This window comes from Chlorocebus sabaeus, chromosome X (assembly GCF_047675955.1).
Source record: "Chlorocebus sabaeus isolate Y175 chromosome X, mChlSab1.0.hap1, whole genome shotgun sequence".
In the NCBI taxonomy this organism is placed as follows: domain Eukaryota; kingdom Metazoa; phylum Chordata; class Mammalia; order Primates; family Cercopithecidae; genus Chlorocebus; species Chlorocebus sabaeus.
Window position 1 is genome coordinate 2,566,248 of NC_132933.1, and position 16,935 is coordinate 2,583,182.

At 44.9% G+C, this 16,935-nt stretch overlaps 1 protein-coding gene across 1 annotated transcript; it reads left to right on the plus strand.

The window, feature by feature from the left end:
* Positions 1-12,568: 12,568 nt before the first annotated feature.
* Positions 12,569-16,543, plus strand: PNMA6F (PNMA family member 6F). Its single transcript, XM_037989296.2, has 2 exons — positions 12,569-12,788; positions 13,558-16,543. The coding sequence occupies exon 2, from the start codon at positions 13,629-13,631 to the stop codon at positions 15,306-15,308; it is 1,680 nt and encodes a 559-aa protein (XP_037845224.2). The 5' UTR covers positions 12,569-12,788; positions 13,558-13,628; the 3' UTR covers positions 15,309-16,543.
* Positions 16,544-16,935: the final 392 nt, after the last annotated feature.

The following is a 16,935-nucleotide window of genomic DNA, read 5'->3' on the forward strand; positions in this document are numbered from 1 at the left end:
GAGGTGGGGAGGAGTGGAATGAGCGTGAGAATGAATGAATGAACGAGCAAACAAATCGACCAGCAGACGAAGGAGGGAACGAAGGAATGGAAGAGACCTCTCCCCTTTGGGCGTCTTCAAGATGGTGGTGGGGGGAGTGAAGGGTCGGGAACTGAAGGCGATAGACCAGGAAAGCCACTATTCTGTATGAATGGAATCAGATCGTCTGTACTATTGCGTGTCTGGGTTCTTTCTTTCAAAGTGATGTTTTTAAGATTTATGTATGTTGTTGAATGTGCTATCGCTGAGTAGTATACTGTTGTTTGGATATATCAGAGTTGGTTTGTTTATTCACCAGGTTATGATCTGGGCTGTTTCCAGTTTGGGTGATCATAAATAAAGCTACTATGAATATTCATGTACACATCTTTGTGTGGACATATGCTTTCATTTTTCTTGGGCAAATACCTAAGAGATGAATTGCCACATCATAGGATAGTTTTATGTTTTATAAGAAACTGCCAGAATGTATTCCAAAGTGGTTGTGCAATTTACATTCCCACCAGAAATGTATGAGAGATCCTTTTCTTTCACATCCTCATCAACATTTGAGGTTGTCAGCCTTTATTTTTAGCCATCTGAGAGGGTGGGAAGTGATATCTCATTGTTATTTCAATTATCATCTCCCTGATGACTAATTATGTTGAGTATGCTTTTATGTGCTCACTGACCATTTCTATATCTTTCTTTGTAACGTGTCTGTTCAAGTAGTTTGCTCAATGTTATGTGCAGTGTATATATGTGTGTGTGTGTGTGTGTGTGTGTGTAGAGACAAAACAGGAAGCTAGCTCATTATGTGCTATGTGTGTATATATGTGTGTGTGTATGTGTATATATATATATATATACACACAGACATTTAGTTCCTAAGAAATTTTATGTTTTAGATTTAGGGGGTACATGTGCAGGTTTGTTGCCTCGGTATAGTGTGTGATGTTGAGGTTTGGGGTACAAATGATCCTGTCATCCGAGTACTGAACATAGTACCCAATAGTTACTTTTTAAACCCTTGACCCCTCCCTCCCTGACCCCTCTTGTAGTTCCCATTGTCTGTTGTTCCTATCTTTATGTCCACAAGTACCCAATGTTTAGCTCCCACTTATAAATGAGAATGTGTGGCATTTGGTTTTATGTTCCTGCATTAATTCACTTAGGATAACATCCTCTAGCTGCATCCATGTTGCTGCAAAGGACATGATTTAATTCCTTTTTTTGTGGCTGCATAGTATTCTGTGGTGAATACCTACCACATTTTCTTTATCCAGTCCACCACTGATGATCACCTAGGTTGATTCCATGTCTTTGCTATTGTGAATAGTGCTGTGATGACCATACAGGTGCATGTGTCTTGGTGGTAAAATGATTTATTTTCCTTTGGGTATATACCCAGTACTGGGATTGCTGGGTCAAATGGTAGCTCTGTTTTAAGTACTTTGAGAAATCTCCAAACTGCTTTCCACAGTGGCTGAATTAATTTACATTCCCATCAGCAGTGTATAAACATCCCCTTTTCTCCACAGTCTCTCCAGCATCTGTTATTTTTTGACTTTTAAATAATGGCCATTCTCACTGGAGTGAGACACTGTCCCATTGTGGTTTCGATTTGCATTTCTCTGATGATTAGTGATGAGAGCATTGTTTTCATATGTTTGTTGGCCACTTGTATGTCTTCTTTTGAGAAGTGTCTGTTCACATCTTTTGCCCATTTTTTGATAGGGTTATATTCTGGATATTAGACCTTTGTCAGATGATTTTCTCCCATTCTGTAGGTTGTCTGTTTATACTGAGATATATTTGACAGACAGTAAACTGTGAGTTTGTCATGTTTCAGCTAAACAACTTGATAAGCTTTCACACACATACACACACACAAACATATGAAACCATCACCACAATCAAGGCAATAAGGATTTCCATCACCTTCAAAATTTCCTGATGCCCATGACTATCCCTTTCTCTTCTCCTCTCCTGTCCCTAGGCAACCAATGATCTGCTTTCTGTCACTATAAGGTATTTTCTAGAGTTTTATATAATAAAATATTATAATAAGTCTTTTGTGTTTGATTCCTTTCACTCAACAAAATTATTTGGAAATTGTCTTAATTTGCACTGCCATGACAAAATACCTGAGACTGGATGGTATAGTTTGAATGTATCCCTTCCAAAATTCAGGTGTTGCCAATGTGATATTATTAAGAGGTGAGGCACTGTCATTGTCTACTTTATGTAGTATTAAATGGACAGAAGGGAGAAAAGAGAGAGACCTAGATCTATTAAAAGGTGATTAGGCCAGAGGGCTACTACCTCAGAACGGAATTAAGGCCCTTATGAAAGAGGCTTCGTGCAGCATCTGGTTAACTTGCTGTTTTGTGTCTGCCTTCCACCATATGAGGACATGGTAAGAAGGCCCTCAGCACACACCAAACTCTGAGATGATCATTAGCATTTTTAGCAATAAAATATTTTAAAATTAAGATGAGTACATTTTTTCAGACATAATACTATTGTACACTTAATAGGCTATAGTTTTGTATGCACTGGGAAACCAAAACATTTGGGTAGCTGGCTTATTGTGATATTTGCTTTATTGTCCTGGTCTGGAACAGAAGGCATACTATGTCGAAGGTATGCCTGTATCTATTTCTTTTTGACTGAGCTTTGCTATTTGTATCTTTCAAGAAATTTGCCCATTTCATGTAAGTTGCCAAATTTATTAATATAAAGTTGTACATGATGTTCTATTATTATCTACAGTGATAACACCACCCTGATTCCTGATATTGATAATCTGTGTGTTTTGTTTCTTAACCTGTGTTTCTCTTCTTTCTTCTGTCCATTTAATACCATATAAAGTAGACAATGACAATCATTTTTATATTAACCATTCTTTGTTTGGGGCATTGCCCCATCCCACGAAGTAGAATTTGCCTCCCACTGTAGATCCCGAAGATGGTTAGTATTCACTCTCCCAGCTTCCCTTGTAGCTACAGCTTGGGCACCTAACTCAGGTTCCACCAATCACATGAACCCACTACCCATTGAGTCTGAGGCCCGAGGTGGGAAGAAGCAGGGTCCCCACAGATTTCACTCAGGCTGGGCTGCTGGTGGCAGGCGTCACGCCACCCATTCTTTGAGAAGCACTGGTAGCTGTGGTTCTCTTGGCAGCGTCTGCAATGTCTGCCCAGTCATTGGTGGGAGCAACAGGGGAGCCCGAACTGCTGAACACTGCGGTGAGGTTTGTAACCTTGTTCCTCTCTGCAAAGGTGAGTTTCTTGCTTGTCTGCATGTGAGTGTGGGCCACAGAGGATGCTGTGCTGGGTGGCTAAAACTCAGAGACCCAGAGAGCAGATTTTAGGGTGGCCATGGCAGAGGGAAAGCAGGAGGGGCAATATCTGGGAGCAGAGAAGCACCGTATGGACGAGCTCCATGTTTGGCCTGTACACTCTGCCCAAATCTCTGGTTGACCCTGGAGCTATGCATGCACAGGGCAGAGTCCAAGAAAAGAACTGAGCAGAGGTTTCAGCTGATGCCCAATACCATGGAAACGGAGTCTGGAGATTGCAGTTGGTACCCAATACAGGGGAGACTTAGTGTGAGTTTAGCTAGGTTAGTTGTCTACTAAGACAACAAACCACCGTCACCACCACCACCACCACCACCACCACCACCACCACCACCGCAACAATAACAAACGATGACCCATCTCTGGAGAAATATAACAGAAACTAAGAAGCCAAATCTACTAGAACTCATTATGGACAGTGTCCAGGATATAATGCTAGATTACTAGAAGAAACAAGAATTGTTCTGGTACTCAAGGGAAAAAGCATCCAAGGGAAACTCACCCTGGGCTGACAATAGTCAAGAACATAAAGCATGCTCATAATGATTTTTATATTGATATATGTGCTTCTTCATTAACGCATAAAATAGCAGTACTTAAAAGTTCTTTACCAATATCATAAATTGTTGAAATGTTATTTCCAGCGAATGTGTCTAGCTATTGGCAATAACTGTAATGTGATACGAAAATATTTATTTCTGTTGGTGACAAAGTCACATGTACTGCCGATACTGTTGTGGTTTGTTGCCTACATTCATAATTGAAGGAAACACTAAAGTTTAGTTAGTTTAGTAAAAATAAGGATTCATTTTTTGCCATCTGATTCATAGATCCTTTGAGATCTTAACACCAGGTTAAGGTCTTAAGACCATAGATATTGATTTCTCCCTGATAGTACCAAAAAAAAAAAAAACATGCCTGGCACATAGTAGATGCTTCATAAATATTTCTCAAATAAATGAATGCATCTGTGTTACAATCTAGTGATTAAGGGGTTAAAATTAATTATCTAGTTTTTCATATCCATTAAAACAATAAATTGATAACAAAGGCTATTATTTGATGATTGTTTGCTATGTGCCAGACATTGTTTTATAAATATTATCTCATCTAATTCTTACAACAGTCCTGAGGCAGACACTGTTATTACTTCTGTTTCATGGTTATGGAAATTGGTTATTGAGCCAAACAGAGTTTAAGTAATTTGTTCAATGCCACATGGCTGGCCTTAGAACTTTGCTCTGTCTGAGTCCAGAGTCTGCGTCCTTAAAGTATAAAGGTAAAACTTGTTATGAATGTCTCAGGCTTGGCTTCTGGCCCTTAGTTCCAACAAATTATTTTCTGATCTCCTTCACTGACTAAGGCTCAGAACAACTCTGTTTTACCCACATCCTCTTAGGATACCTGTGGTGCCATCTGGGGATATCAGCCCCTCACCCAGTGATATGGTTTGGCTGTGTCCCCACCCAAATCTCATCTTGAATTGTAGCTCCATAATTCTCACATGTTGTGGGAGAGACCTAGTGGGAGATAATTAAATCATGGAAGCAGTTTTCCCCATACTGTTCTCATGGTACTGAATAAGTCCCATGAGATCTGATGTTTTTATAAGGGGTTTCCCCTTTTGCTTGATTCTCATTTTCTTTCTTGCCTGCTGCTATGTAAGATGTGCCTTTCACCCCCTGCCATGAGTGTGAGGCCCCCTAGCCACGTGGAACTGTGAGTCCCTCAAACTTCCGTTTCTTTATAAATTACCTAGTCTCTGGTATGACTTTATCAGCAGCATGAAAACAGACTAATACACCCAGCTTCACACAACCACCTTAAGGCTAAATGCCATCAGGTTTGGCTCTCTGGGACCAACTTCTGCTTTCCAAATCTCAATGTCCACCTGCTCACTGGACACCTCTCCCTAATGTTCTTCAAGCCATTTGATGATTGTTTGCTATGTTTCTGATACGTACCTCTATCTTTCCTCCTCTATCCTAATGCAAGGTGTACCTTCCCTGTGAGGACTTTCCTGATCCTTTCCAGGTATGACCTTCCCACTTGGTATCCCCCTGTACTATGTACATACCCTATCACTACCCCCAGTAAGTTGTGTTACTAAATTTGTTTACATGCCTGTCTCTTCTTACCATTCTGGCAGCTCCTTAAGAACAGGGACTATTTCTAATTTGTCTCTAAATTTCTAGGACTTAAAATAATGTCTGACACAGTAGGTACACTGTAAATGCTTGTTGAATGGGTAGATCTATGAATAAATTAATGAATGAATTATATACACCAACCCTACTTATCACTTTGGCTGTTGTGTTTACTGTGATTTACACAAAGCCAATTGTATAGTGTAGAAATGTAAATGTTATGTGTAAAATGTAAAAGGTAAAAGTGTAAAAATGTAAAATATATACAAACATGACCCAAGGGGATAACAATGAATTTTTAAATAGGAAATTTTAGTATAGAAAAAGAAACTATTGAAAAGAACCAATTGGGGGAGTGGCCAAGATGGCTGACTAGAAGCAGGTAGTGTGTGTGGCTCTCACAGAGAGGAACAGAAGGGGCGAGTAAATACATCACCTTCAACTAAAACATCCAGGTACTTACATTGGGATTAATCAAGGAAACAACTTTACCCACAGAGAACGAAAAAAAGCAAGATAGAACAATGGCCCACCTGGGAGCAACACGGAGCGAGGGGATCCTCCCCTACCCAGGAGAGTGGTGAGTGAATGAGCGACCCTAGGAAACCATGCTTCTCCCACAGATCTTTGCAACCCTTGGGTCAGCAGATCTCCTTGTGAACCCACTCCACCAGGGCCTTCAGTTTTCAGTCTGACAGAGTCACGTGGAGTCTTGGCAGAGCAGCCGCTCAGGCATGTGAGGAGAACCTGGAGCCTTAGATACTTGGGCTTTCTGGCAAAAGTAGCTGCAGCTTCGGCAAAGGGGAAGGTTAGACTCCTGTACCTACCCCCAGGAAAGAGGCTGAATCCAGGGGTCTGAGCAGCAACAGCACGGAGGCCCCACTTCCACAGCACCTCACAAGATTAAACCCACAGGCTTGAAATTCCAGGAGTTGGTTTTTTGAAAAAATTAATAAAATAGGCCACCAGCTACATGAATTAAGAAGAAAAGGCCAGGCGCGGTGGCTCAGGCCTGTAATTCCAGCACTTTGGGAGGCTGAGGCGAGTGGATCACGAGGTCAGGAGATGGAGACCATTCTGGCTAACATGGTGAAACCTCGTCTTTACTAAAAATACAGAAAAAAAAAAAAAAAAAAAAAAATTAGCCGGGCGTGGTGGCGGGCGCCTGTAGTCCCAGCTACTCGGGAGGCTGAGGCAGGAGAATGTTGTGAACCCGGGAGGCGGAGCTTGCAGTGAGCGGAGATCGCGCGGCTGCACTCCAGCCTGGGCGACAGAGCGAGACTCCGTCAAAAAATAAAAAAAAAAAGTAAAAAATAAGAAGAAGAAGAAGGAGAAGGAAAAGGAGAAGGAGAAGAAGAAGAAGAAAGAAGATAAACACAATTAGAAATGATTAAGGGAATGTTACTACTGACCCCACAAAAATAAGAACAACCATCAGAAACTACTACAAAGACCTTTATGCACACAAATTAGAAAACCTAGAAGAGATGGATAAATTTCTGGACCCATACATCCACCCAAAACTGAGCCAGGAAGAAACTGATTCCCTGAACAGATCAATAACAAGCTCTGAGATTGAATCAGTAATAAATAGCCTACCAACCAAAAAAGGCCTAGGACCTGATAGATTCACAGACAAATTGTACCAGATGTACAAAGACAATCTGTTACCATTCCTATAGAAATTATTCCAAAAATCGAGGATGAGGGACTTCTCCCCAACTCATTCTATGAGGCCAGCATAATCCTGATACCAAAATCTGGCAGAGACACAACAAAAAAAGAAAACATCAAGCCAGTATCCCTAATGAACATCAATGCAAAAATCCTCAACAGAATACTTGCAAACCAAATCCAGCAGCACATCAAAAATCTAATCCACCATGATCAAGTAGGCTTCATCCCTAGGATGCAAGTTTGGTTCAACATATGAAAACCAAAAAATGTGATTCATCACATAAACAGAACTAAAGACAAAAACCACATGATTATCTCAGTAAATGCAGAAAAGACTTTTGATAAAATTTGACATCACTTCATGTTAAAAACTCTCAATAAACTAGATATTGAAGGAACATAACTCAAAATAATAACCACAGTCAACATTATACTGAATGGGCAAAAGCTGGAAGCATTCCCCCTTGAAAACCAGCACAAGACAAGGATACACTTTCTCACCACTTGTGTTCAATGTAGTGTTGGAAGTCCTAGCCAGAGCAATCAGGCGATAGAAGGAAATAAAGGGCATCCAAATAGGAAGAGAGAAAGTCACCCTATCTCTGTTTGCAGACAGCATGATTCTATATCTAGAAAACCCCATAGTATTGGCCCCAAAGCTCCTTCAGCTGATAATAAACTTCAGCAAAGTTGCAGGATACAAAATCAATGCATGAAGATCAGTAGCATTCCTATACACCAACAACAACCAAACTGAGGGCCAAATCAGAAAGGCAATCCCATTCATAATTGCCACAAAAATATAAAATACCTAGGAATACAGCTAACCAGGAAGGTGAAAGAGCTCTACAATGAGAATTACAAAACCCGGTTAAATAAATTAGAGAAGACACAAACAAATGGAAAAACATTCCATGCTCATGGATAGGAAGAATCAATATCATTAAAATGGCTATACTGCCCAAAGCAATTTACAGATTCAATACTATTCCTATCAAACTATCGACATTCTTCAGAGAACTAGAAAGAATTATTTTAAAATTTATATGGAACCAAAATAGCGTATGAATGGCCAAGACAATCCTAATCAAAAAGAACAAAGCTGGATGGATCACATTACCTGACTTCAAACTATGCTACAAGGCTACAGTGACTAAAACAGCATGGTACTGGTACAAAAACAGGCACATAGACAATTAGAACAGAATAGAGAGCCCAGAAATAAGGCTGCACACCTACGACCATCTGATCTTTGACAAAACTGACAAAAACAAACAATGGTGAAAAGACTCCCTATTCAGTAAATGGTGCTAGGATAACTGGCTAGCCATATGCAGAAGATTGAAGCTGGACCCATGGTTTACACTGTATGCAAAAATCAATTCAATATGAATTAAAGACTTAAATCTAAAACCCCATACTATAAAAACCCTGGAAGACAACTTAGGCAATTACCATCCTGGACATAGAAACAGACAAAGATTTCATGACAAAGACACCAAAAGCAATCAAAACAAAAACAAAAATTGACAAGTGGGATCTAATTAAACTTAAGAGCTTCTGCACAGCAAAAGAAACTATCAACAGAGTAAACAGATAACCTACAGAATGGGAGAAAATATTTGCAAACTATGCACGTGACAAAGGTCTAATATCCAGAATCTACAGGGAAATTAAATAAACTTACAAGAGAAAAACAAACAACCCCATTAAAAAGTGGGCAAAAGACATGAACAGATACTTCTCAAAAGAAGACATACATGTGGCCAAAAAGCATATGGGAAAAAAGCTCAATATCACTGATCATTAGAGAAATGGAAATGAAAACCACAATGAAATGCCATCTCACATCAGTCAGAATGGCTATTATTAAAAAGTAAAAAAATAACAGATGCTGGCGAGGTTGTGGAGAAAAGGAAACCCTTATACACTGTTGGTGACAGTGTAAATTAGTTCTACCATTGTGGAAAACAGTATGGTCATTCCTCAAAGAGCTAAAGCAAAACTACCATTCAACCCAGCAATCTCATTACTGGGTATATACCCAGAGGAATATAAAGCATTCTTCCATAAAGACACATGCACATGAATGTTTGCTGCAGCACTATTCATAATAGCAAAGATATGGAATCAACCTAAATGCCTATCAATGACAGACTGGATAAAGGATATATGCTACATATACATGATAGAATATTATGCAGCCACAAAAAGAACAAGAGCATGTCTTTTGCAGAAACATGGATGAAGCTGGAGGCTATCATCCTTAGCGAACTGACACAGGAACAGAAAGCCAAATACTGCATGTTCTCACTTGCAAGTGGGAGCTAAATGATAATAACTTACGAACACAAAGGAGGAAACAACAGACGCTGGGGTCTACTTGAGGATGGAGGGTGGGTGGAGGGAGGGGAACAGAAAAGATAACTATTGGGTACGAGCTTAATACCTGGGTGATGTAATAATATGTACAATAAACCCATATGACATGTGTTTATCTAGGCAACGAACCTTCACATGTACCCCTAAACCTAAAATAAAAATTTAAAAAAGAGAAAAAAAAACCAACTGTAATTCCAGAACTGAAAAACATAAAGTGAAAAATTCAATGGGCTATTTTAATAACAGATTGCAGATGACAGAAAAATCATGAACTTGAAGCTAGATCAATAGAAATGATCTATTCGGATAAACCAAGAGGAACAACAGTAAAAAGGAATGGAAACTCAGTGGTCTGTAGGACAATACATAAAGTTCAAATGTGTATTTTGAGTGCCAGGATGGGATAGAGAAAATGGAGAAGGAAAGCTATCTGAATAAATAATGGCTGAAAAATTCCTCTAGTATAATTTTTCTTGGGAAATCCATTATTTACAAATTTAATGAAACTCAATGAACCACAAAGAGGATAACTACAAAGGAAAGCAACATCTAGGTACATTGTAGTCAAGCTTCTGAAAACAAAGAAGGGTAAGAAAGTAGTCAGAGGAAAATGAAACACTACATATGGGAGCATATTAAGAACTTAATTCTCATCAGAAACAATGGAAGCCAGAAGACAGTGGAGCAACATCTCTAAAACAGTGAAAGAAAAAAAAAAAAAAAATCTTGAATCCAGAACTCTATATCTAGGGAAATAGAAAAAATTCAAGAATGAAGGTGAAATAAATATCTTTTGAGATACATGAAAGCTAAGAAAATTCATCAACAGAACTGCACTAAAAGAAATATTAAAGGAAGTCTTTCAATCTGAAGAAAAATGAAACTAGAGGAAATCTTTGATCCTTGGGTAGAAATGAAGAACACAGGAAATGGTAAATGTGTGGGTAAATATTAATGAATAGTTATTTGCTCTTAATTTCTTTGTAATAATATGACTTTAAAGTAAACAGTTTAATAGTATATACTAGGGCTTGGCAACTATAGCATAAAGGATGAGGTGGAATGGAAGTGAATCTATATGATGGAGAGTTTCTTACATTTATGTACAATATTAACTCTAAGTAGACAGTAAAAAGTTAAAGATATACATTGTAATCTCTAGAGTGAGCACTACAAAAATGCAAAGAGGTATAGCTAAGAAGATAATAGATACATTAAAAGTGAATTATAAAATATATTTGATTAATCTGGGCAGGAAATGGGGAACATGGGATCAAAATCAGATGGAGCAAATAGTAAAAGGATAGACCTAAATCCAAACATATCAAACATAACATTCAATGTAAATGGGCTAAACACTCCAATTAAAAGGCAGAGACTGTCAGAATGAATAAAAGAGCAAGACTTATGCTGTCTCCAAGAGATGCAATTTTAATATAGAGACTCAGATGGGTTGATAGTAAGAGGTTGTAAATTATATACCATGCAAGGGGCAAGCATAAGAAAGTGGGAATTGCTATGTTAACAGCAGACAAAGTGGAGTTCCAAAGAGTATTGCCTCAGATAGAGGTAATAATTATGTAAGGTTCAATTAATCAGAAACACATGGAACTCATAAAAATGTTTGCACCCATTAACAGAGCCTCAAAACATATGAAACAAAAATTGACAGTACAAAGGAACAACTAGGCATTTCCACAATTGTAGTTGGAGATTTCATCATCCCTGCCTCAGCAATTGATATAACCACTAGACAGGAAATCAGTAAATATATAAAATATATTTAACATTGAATATAAATCAGTAAATATACAAAACATTCCACCTAAAGAGACTAGAAAAGGAATAGCAAAGTAAATCTCGAATAAGTAGAAGGAAGGAGATAATAGAGATACAAGAGCAGAAATCAACAAAATAGAAAACAAACTAAAAGTAAGCAAATCATATATATTTTAAAAGAGCAACAAAATGTATAGCCCTTAGGAAGGCTAATCAAGAAAAAAGAAAATAATCATTAATATCAGCCAAGAAAGAGGGGTATCATTAGAGGTCATATAGGCATTAAAAGAATAGTGAGGGAATATTAACTTTATGACAATGATTTTGACAACTTAGATAAAATTGACCCATGCATTGGAAACAAAGCAATTTACCAAAACTTCCAATGGATTGAATAGAAAAAATGAATAGCCCTATACTTCATAAATATATTTATTAACAGAAAACATTTCTAAAAATAAAACAAAAATCCAGGCCCAGATGACTTCATGGGTGAACTCTAGCAAATATTTATGGAACAAAAATTGCCAATTTTACACAACAGTTTCAGAAAATAGAGGAGCAGGGAACAATTCTTAGCTCAGTTTATGGGACCAGTACAAACCTAAATCCTGATAAAAAGATGATATAAAACCAGAAAATTACAGAAAAATATCCCTCATGAACAGTGTAGCCAAACTATTTATTAGAAACTCATAGCCAGCAATGTATAAAAAGGAAAGTGTTTTATTGCCCATTTCTAGATGATGGGCATACATGTTCACTGACAGATATAGGCCACCCAGCTGTTAGGTGAGGCTGCATCTGTCTGATCGAAAGCCTACACACTTTCCTATGCAATGGCTGCCCAGGTGGTTGAAGGCCAGCCTCCAGGTGGTAAAGAGCTGTGATGAGGAACACAGCCAGCAATCAATCTATGTTGTAGGGATTCCAGGCCTGAGCAGGGCAGGCTGTGAATACCCTGGGGACCTGGTCTTAGGATCTCCTGCTCCTGACTTCTAGTCCACCCCATCCCAGCAATTTGCCACAGTTACTGATGGAGGTCATTTCGATGGTAGAGGGCCAATCGGTGGGTCTGTTGCTCCCAGAGGCTCCAAGCCTTGGAACATTAAGCCCTTACCATGCAGGTCCTGTTGCCAGGGCAACACAGATGTCTCCTCCTGTCTAGCCACTTGTCTTCCACAGAGACTACGAAATTTTTCTTCCTCATCTACCTGGGGCTTCTGGGAGAAGCGGGAAGCCCTGTGGTCTTAGCACATCGGGCCTGGGAGACCCCTGCACTGCGCAGCGCGGCCGCGTGACTGAAGCGAGATCTTGCACCCTCCTGCTCCAGGGCCTCTTGGCGGCCTCCAGAGTGGGCTCCACAGCTTGAAGGCGGCATTTTTCCGCGGGTGGTCGCAGCGTCCGCAGAATCGGAGAAAGTGAGCAGGCGCTGGCGGGACCCCAGAGTGACCGCGGGTGCTCTGGGCAGGGGCCAGATCGCTGCCTCAGCAGGCAGTGGTCGCGAGAGAGGGTCCTGGTCCGGCCCAGCGCCCGCAGAGAGAGGAGGAGGGGGCTCCTGGCTGCAGCAGTCTGGTGGGGCGGGAGGGGGGCTCCTGCTGCAGGGGTGCAGGGGACGATGGGAGAGAGGGGGCTCTGGCTGTGGGGGGAGGAAGGGGACTTCTGGCTGCAGGTGTGGGGGACGAGGAGGGGGTTGCCAGGTTACAGGGAAGATCAAAAGAGGGAGGGGGCTCCTGGTTTGGAGCTGGGAAAGAGAGTGGGGGAGGTCTCTCTGCTTCCCTTCCGCAGTTTGGGTAAGGAAGGACTCCAGGCTGTGAAGATCTGTGTAGGGGAGGACTCCTGGCCGCAGGGACTCTGGGTGGGGGTAGAGCTACCTGTTGCAGGGGCTTGGATAGGGGAGGACTCCTGGCTGCAATGTTACAGATGATGGTGGGAGGGGGAGGTGCACTCGTTGTGGTGTGATAAGGGGACATCAGCTCAGGCAAAAGGGGGTCTCCCAATAGAGGTTGTGGGTGTGTGCCAAGGGATTAAGTGTCACCAACTGGGGGAGGGCTTCGGGGGTGCATGGGCTGCAGCAGTGGGAGGGAGTGGATCCCTGGCTGCTGCAGTGCTTGGGAGGGGAGGGCGAAGGCCTGTAGTGGGGGTGGGTTGATTGGCAGCAACGTCCCTCTCTCCCCTTTGCACTCACAGGCTGCGTCAGAGACTGCAACAGTCAGCACACATTCCTGTCTGATCAGGCTCCCTCCCTCAAATCCTCTGCGATGGCTCTGGCGATGCTTCGGGACTGGTGCAGGTGGATGGGTGCAAACGCAGAGCGCTCCCTGCTCATCCTGGATATCCCTGACGACTGTGAGGAACATGAGTTCCAGGAGGCCGTGCAGGCTGCCCTGTCGCCCCTGGGCAGGTACCAAGTGCTCATCAAGCACTTCAGAAAGGAGCTCGGGGCCAGGGCAGCCTTGGTGGAGTTCACTGAGGGTTTAAACCGAAGCTTGATTCCTCGCCAAATAGCAGGCAAAGGGGGACCCTGGAAAGTGATCTCCCTGCCCCAGGTTCCTGATGCTGAGTTTCAGGATATGCCCAGTTTCCCTGCACAGCCCCAGGGGCAAGCAGTGGCCAGAGGCGCAGGTGAGGCGGGAGCTGCAGGTGAGGCAGGATCTGTCAGTGAGGCAGGAGGTGTGAATGAGGAAAGATCTGCAGGTGAGGCAGGAGGTGAAGAGGCAGGAGGTGCAGGTGAGGCAGGAGGTGCAGGTGAGGAAGGAGGTGCAGGTGAGGCAGAAGGTGCAGGTGAGGAAGGAGGTGCAGGTGAGGAAGGAGGTGAAGATGAGGCAGGAGCTGTAGGTGAGGCAGTAGGTGCAGGTGAGGTAGAGGCCTGGACCCAGTCATGGAGCCAGACCCTGCGGCCTCTGATGAAAACTATGGCCTACCGGGAACTGAGACCCTTTTCCGGGAGGGAGCAGCCAGGCTGCGTGGAAGAATCCTTTGAGAGCTGGTTGGAGGACGCCAAGGATATGCTGCAGCTGTGGTGCCATGCGTCGGAAAGGGAGAGAAGGAGGCGGCTGCTGGATAGCTTGGATGGCCTGGCCCTGGATATCGTGAGCGGCCTCCTGGAGGAAGAGCCTGACTTCTCTACGCAGGACTGCCTGACGGCGCTGGGGCATGTGTTTAGGAGCCGGGATACGTGGATGACCTCGCGGATGAAGTTCCTGACCTGCACGCAGGGGCCCCAGGAGGGGCTGTTTGCCTTCGTGGTGCGCCTGGAAGGCCTGCTACAGAAGGCCGTGGAGAAGGGGGCCGTCCACCCAGCCATGGCCAACTACCTGCGACTGCGGCAGGTGCTGTCTCGGGCCCACCCCAGCGAGGCGCTTCACGACACCCTGAGGAGGATGCAGCTGGAGAGGAGGCCACCCGGCTTCCTGAGGCTGCTGCGGCTCATCCGGGACATGGAAGCGTTGGCGGCCTCCCCAGCGAGGAGCCAGCAGTGTGCGGCCTGGCCAGCAGCCCCAGTGGAGAGTGAAGACCCAGCTGCCATCCAGGCGTCCCCTGCCGGTGGAGATGCCGCCCAGGCATCCCCAACCCAGGGGAACGCCAGCGAGGCTGATCCCAGAGCGGAAGATGCTGCTGAGGCTGCTTCTGCCACCAAAGAGGCTGCCAGGGGCGCCCCTGCCACTGGGGAAGTTGAAAATGCCCCTGCATGCCTTGAAGGCCTAGGTCAGGCAAGGCCCCCCGACGCCCCTGGGGGCCTCCCAGCCCGGATGGGCAGTGGAGTCGACATGGCCCCAGGAGGTCCCAGCTGGGAGCCAGAGGGCCTTGTCCAGGTTGGAGGCCAGGAGGCTGAGGAGCCTCCCCAGGAGGGGCTCAAGCCCATCTTGGAGGAGTCAGAAAATGAGGATGAGGACGGGGCGGGGGAGGTGGGCAAGCCCAAGTCCCCCCCGGGCAAATAGGCTCTGAGGGCCCCGAGGGCTCCTCTCCTCCCAGGCAGCAGCACCCTGGAGGCAGATGGAGGCCAGGCCAAGGCCAGTCCCTCACCCCACGTTTGGAGCTGTGCCTCCCACCTCCCCCAAGGGGCCCTGGCCACCATCACCAGTCCTTCCCAGTGACCCAGATGACCACGTTTGATACCAAATGGGGTGCTGGCCTGGAGGGAGCCCTGAGCAGCCAGCCTGAAGATGTCTGCCCCCACCCCTTGTCCTGTGTTGGGAGAGATAGGGGAAAGAGGCTCTCTCAAGGGTGCCACCTGCCTGCATTTCCCAAGAGGTGGCCCCCACTTGCCATCCCTGGGGCAGGCTGCCCCCTGTTCCTGGAAGCCCACCCTCACCTGTGTAGGCCCCATAGTGACCCACACGTCCAGCAGACACCCACTCACCCACCGCTAGCCGTTGTTCCTACACAAAGTAGTGTGCTGTGCGCACATCGGTGCAGCCACCTCTGGGCCCGGGGCACATGCTGTGAGCTTCCTGCGAGCCCAGGCTCTGCTCGCTGCTGTCTGTCCCACATCATGAGCACCATCTCTGCTTTCCCAGTGTAGACCTAGGCCAGGGGCTGCTCTTTCTCGTGGAGCTGTGTGTGTTCTTCTCTGAGCAGTTCCTCCCCGGAGGCCCCCAGCACAGTCCTGGGAGATGGTGGAAGGAGGCGCCAGGGCACGGTGGACGCTCGTCCTGTGACTGCTATGGTGAGCATGACCATGATGGTGACTGTGACCATGATGGTGACCATGACTGTGTGAGGAAGAACCGGACCTGGGACAGAGCAGACTTGCCCTGCCTGAGGCTCCCCGGGGAGCTTTGTGCTTTGGCGTTCTACTCCTGTTGTTACTCGTGACTCAGTTTCTTTGACTCGGGGGGGGGTGTTCCCTGCTGTGTTTTTGGTGTCCTGTGAGGGCCATAGGACAGGGCCCTGCCCCAGCGGATGGGCTTGGGAGGGGGCTCCCTGAAGCCGGTGGACTCTGCCAGAGTCCACTGTCCTGGCAAGAGGCGGACCCTGGGGCCCTCAGGAAGGAGGGACGTGGCAGCGGGGTCGGCAGGAGGAGGGCGGGTAGATGAGGCGCCTTGCCAGGAACCCCAGGAGGAGGAGGCGGCCTGGGACCTATGTGGGACCTGTGTCCTGTGGTGGCCATTTGCAGTTTCTCTCTGTGTTGTGATTCCCTTCTCTTCAATGGTTTCAGTACATGTTTCTCTTCAATAAACTTCATTCAGTGTTCCAGCCGGCCTCGCCTCTGCTGTGGGAAACTGGAGGTGAGGTTTGTGGGGGATGGAGTTGGGTGGGGTGAGGGCCACAGTGGCCAGGCTGACACTGGTGTGTGGGCAGAGCAGGGTCCCTGAGGGCCTGTGTGGTTCTTTGGGCTGCATGGAGCCTGGCGACAGGATTCTGGTTTTCATGGGCAGTGGCTGATTGAGTCCCCAGGGCAGCAATCCTCCTTGAACACTGGCCGGAGGGGCAGTCCTCAGTGGGGGCCTGAGGATCCTGGAACCCGCCCTCCTGAGCCCTCCTGGGACTGGCTCTCTCTCCCAACAGGCCAGGGAGCTCGCCACAAATTGAAGGTAGTCCTCGATCAGCCATTTAACCCAGAGT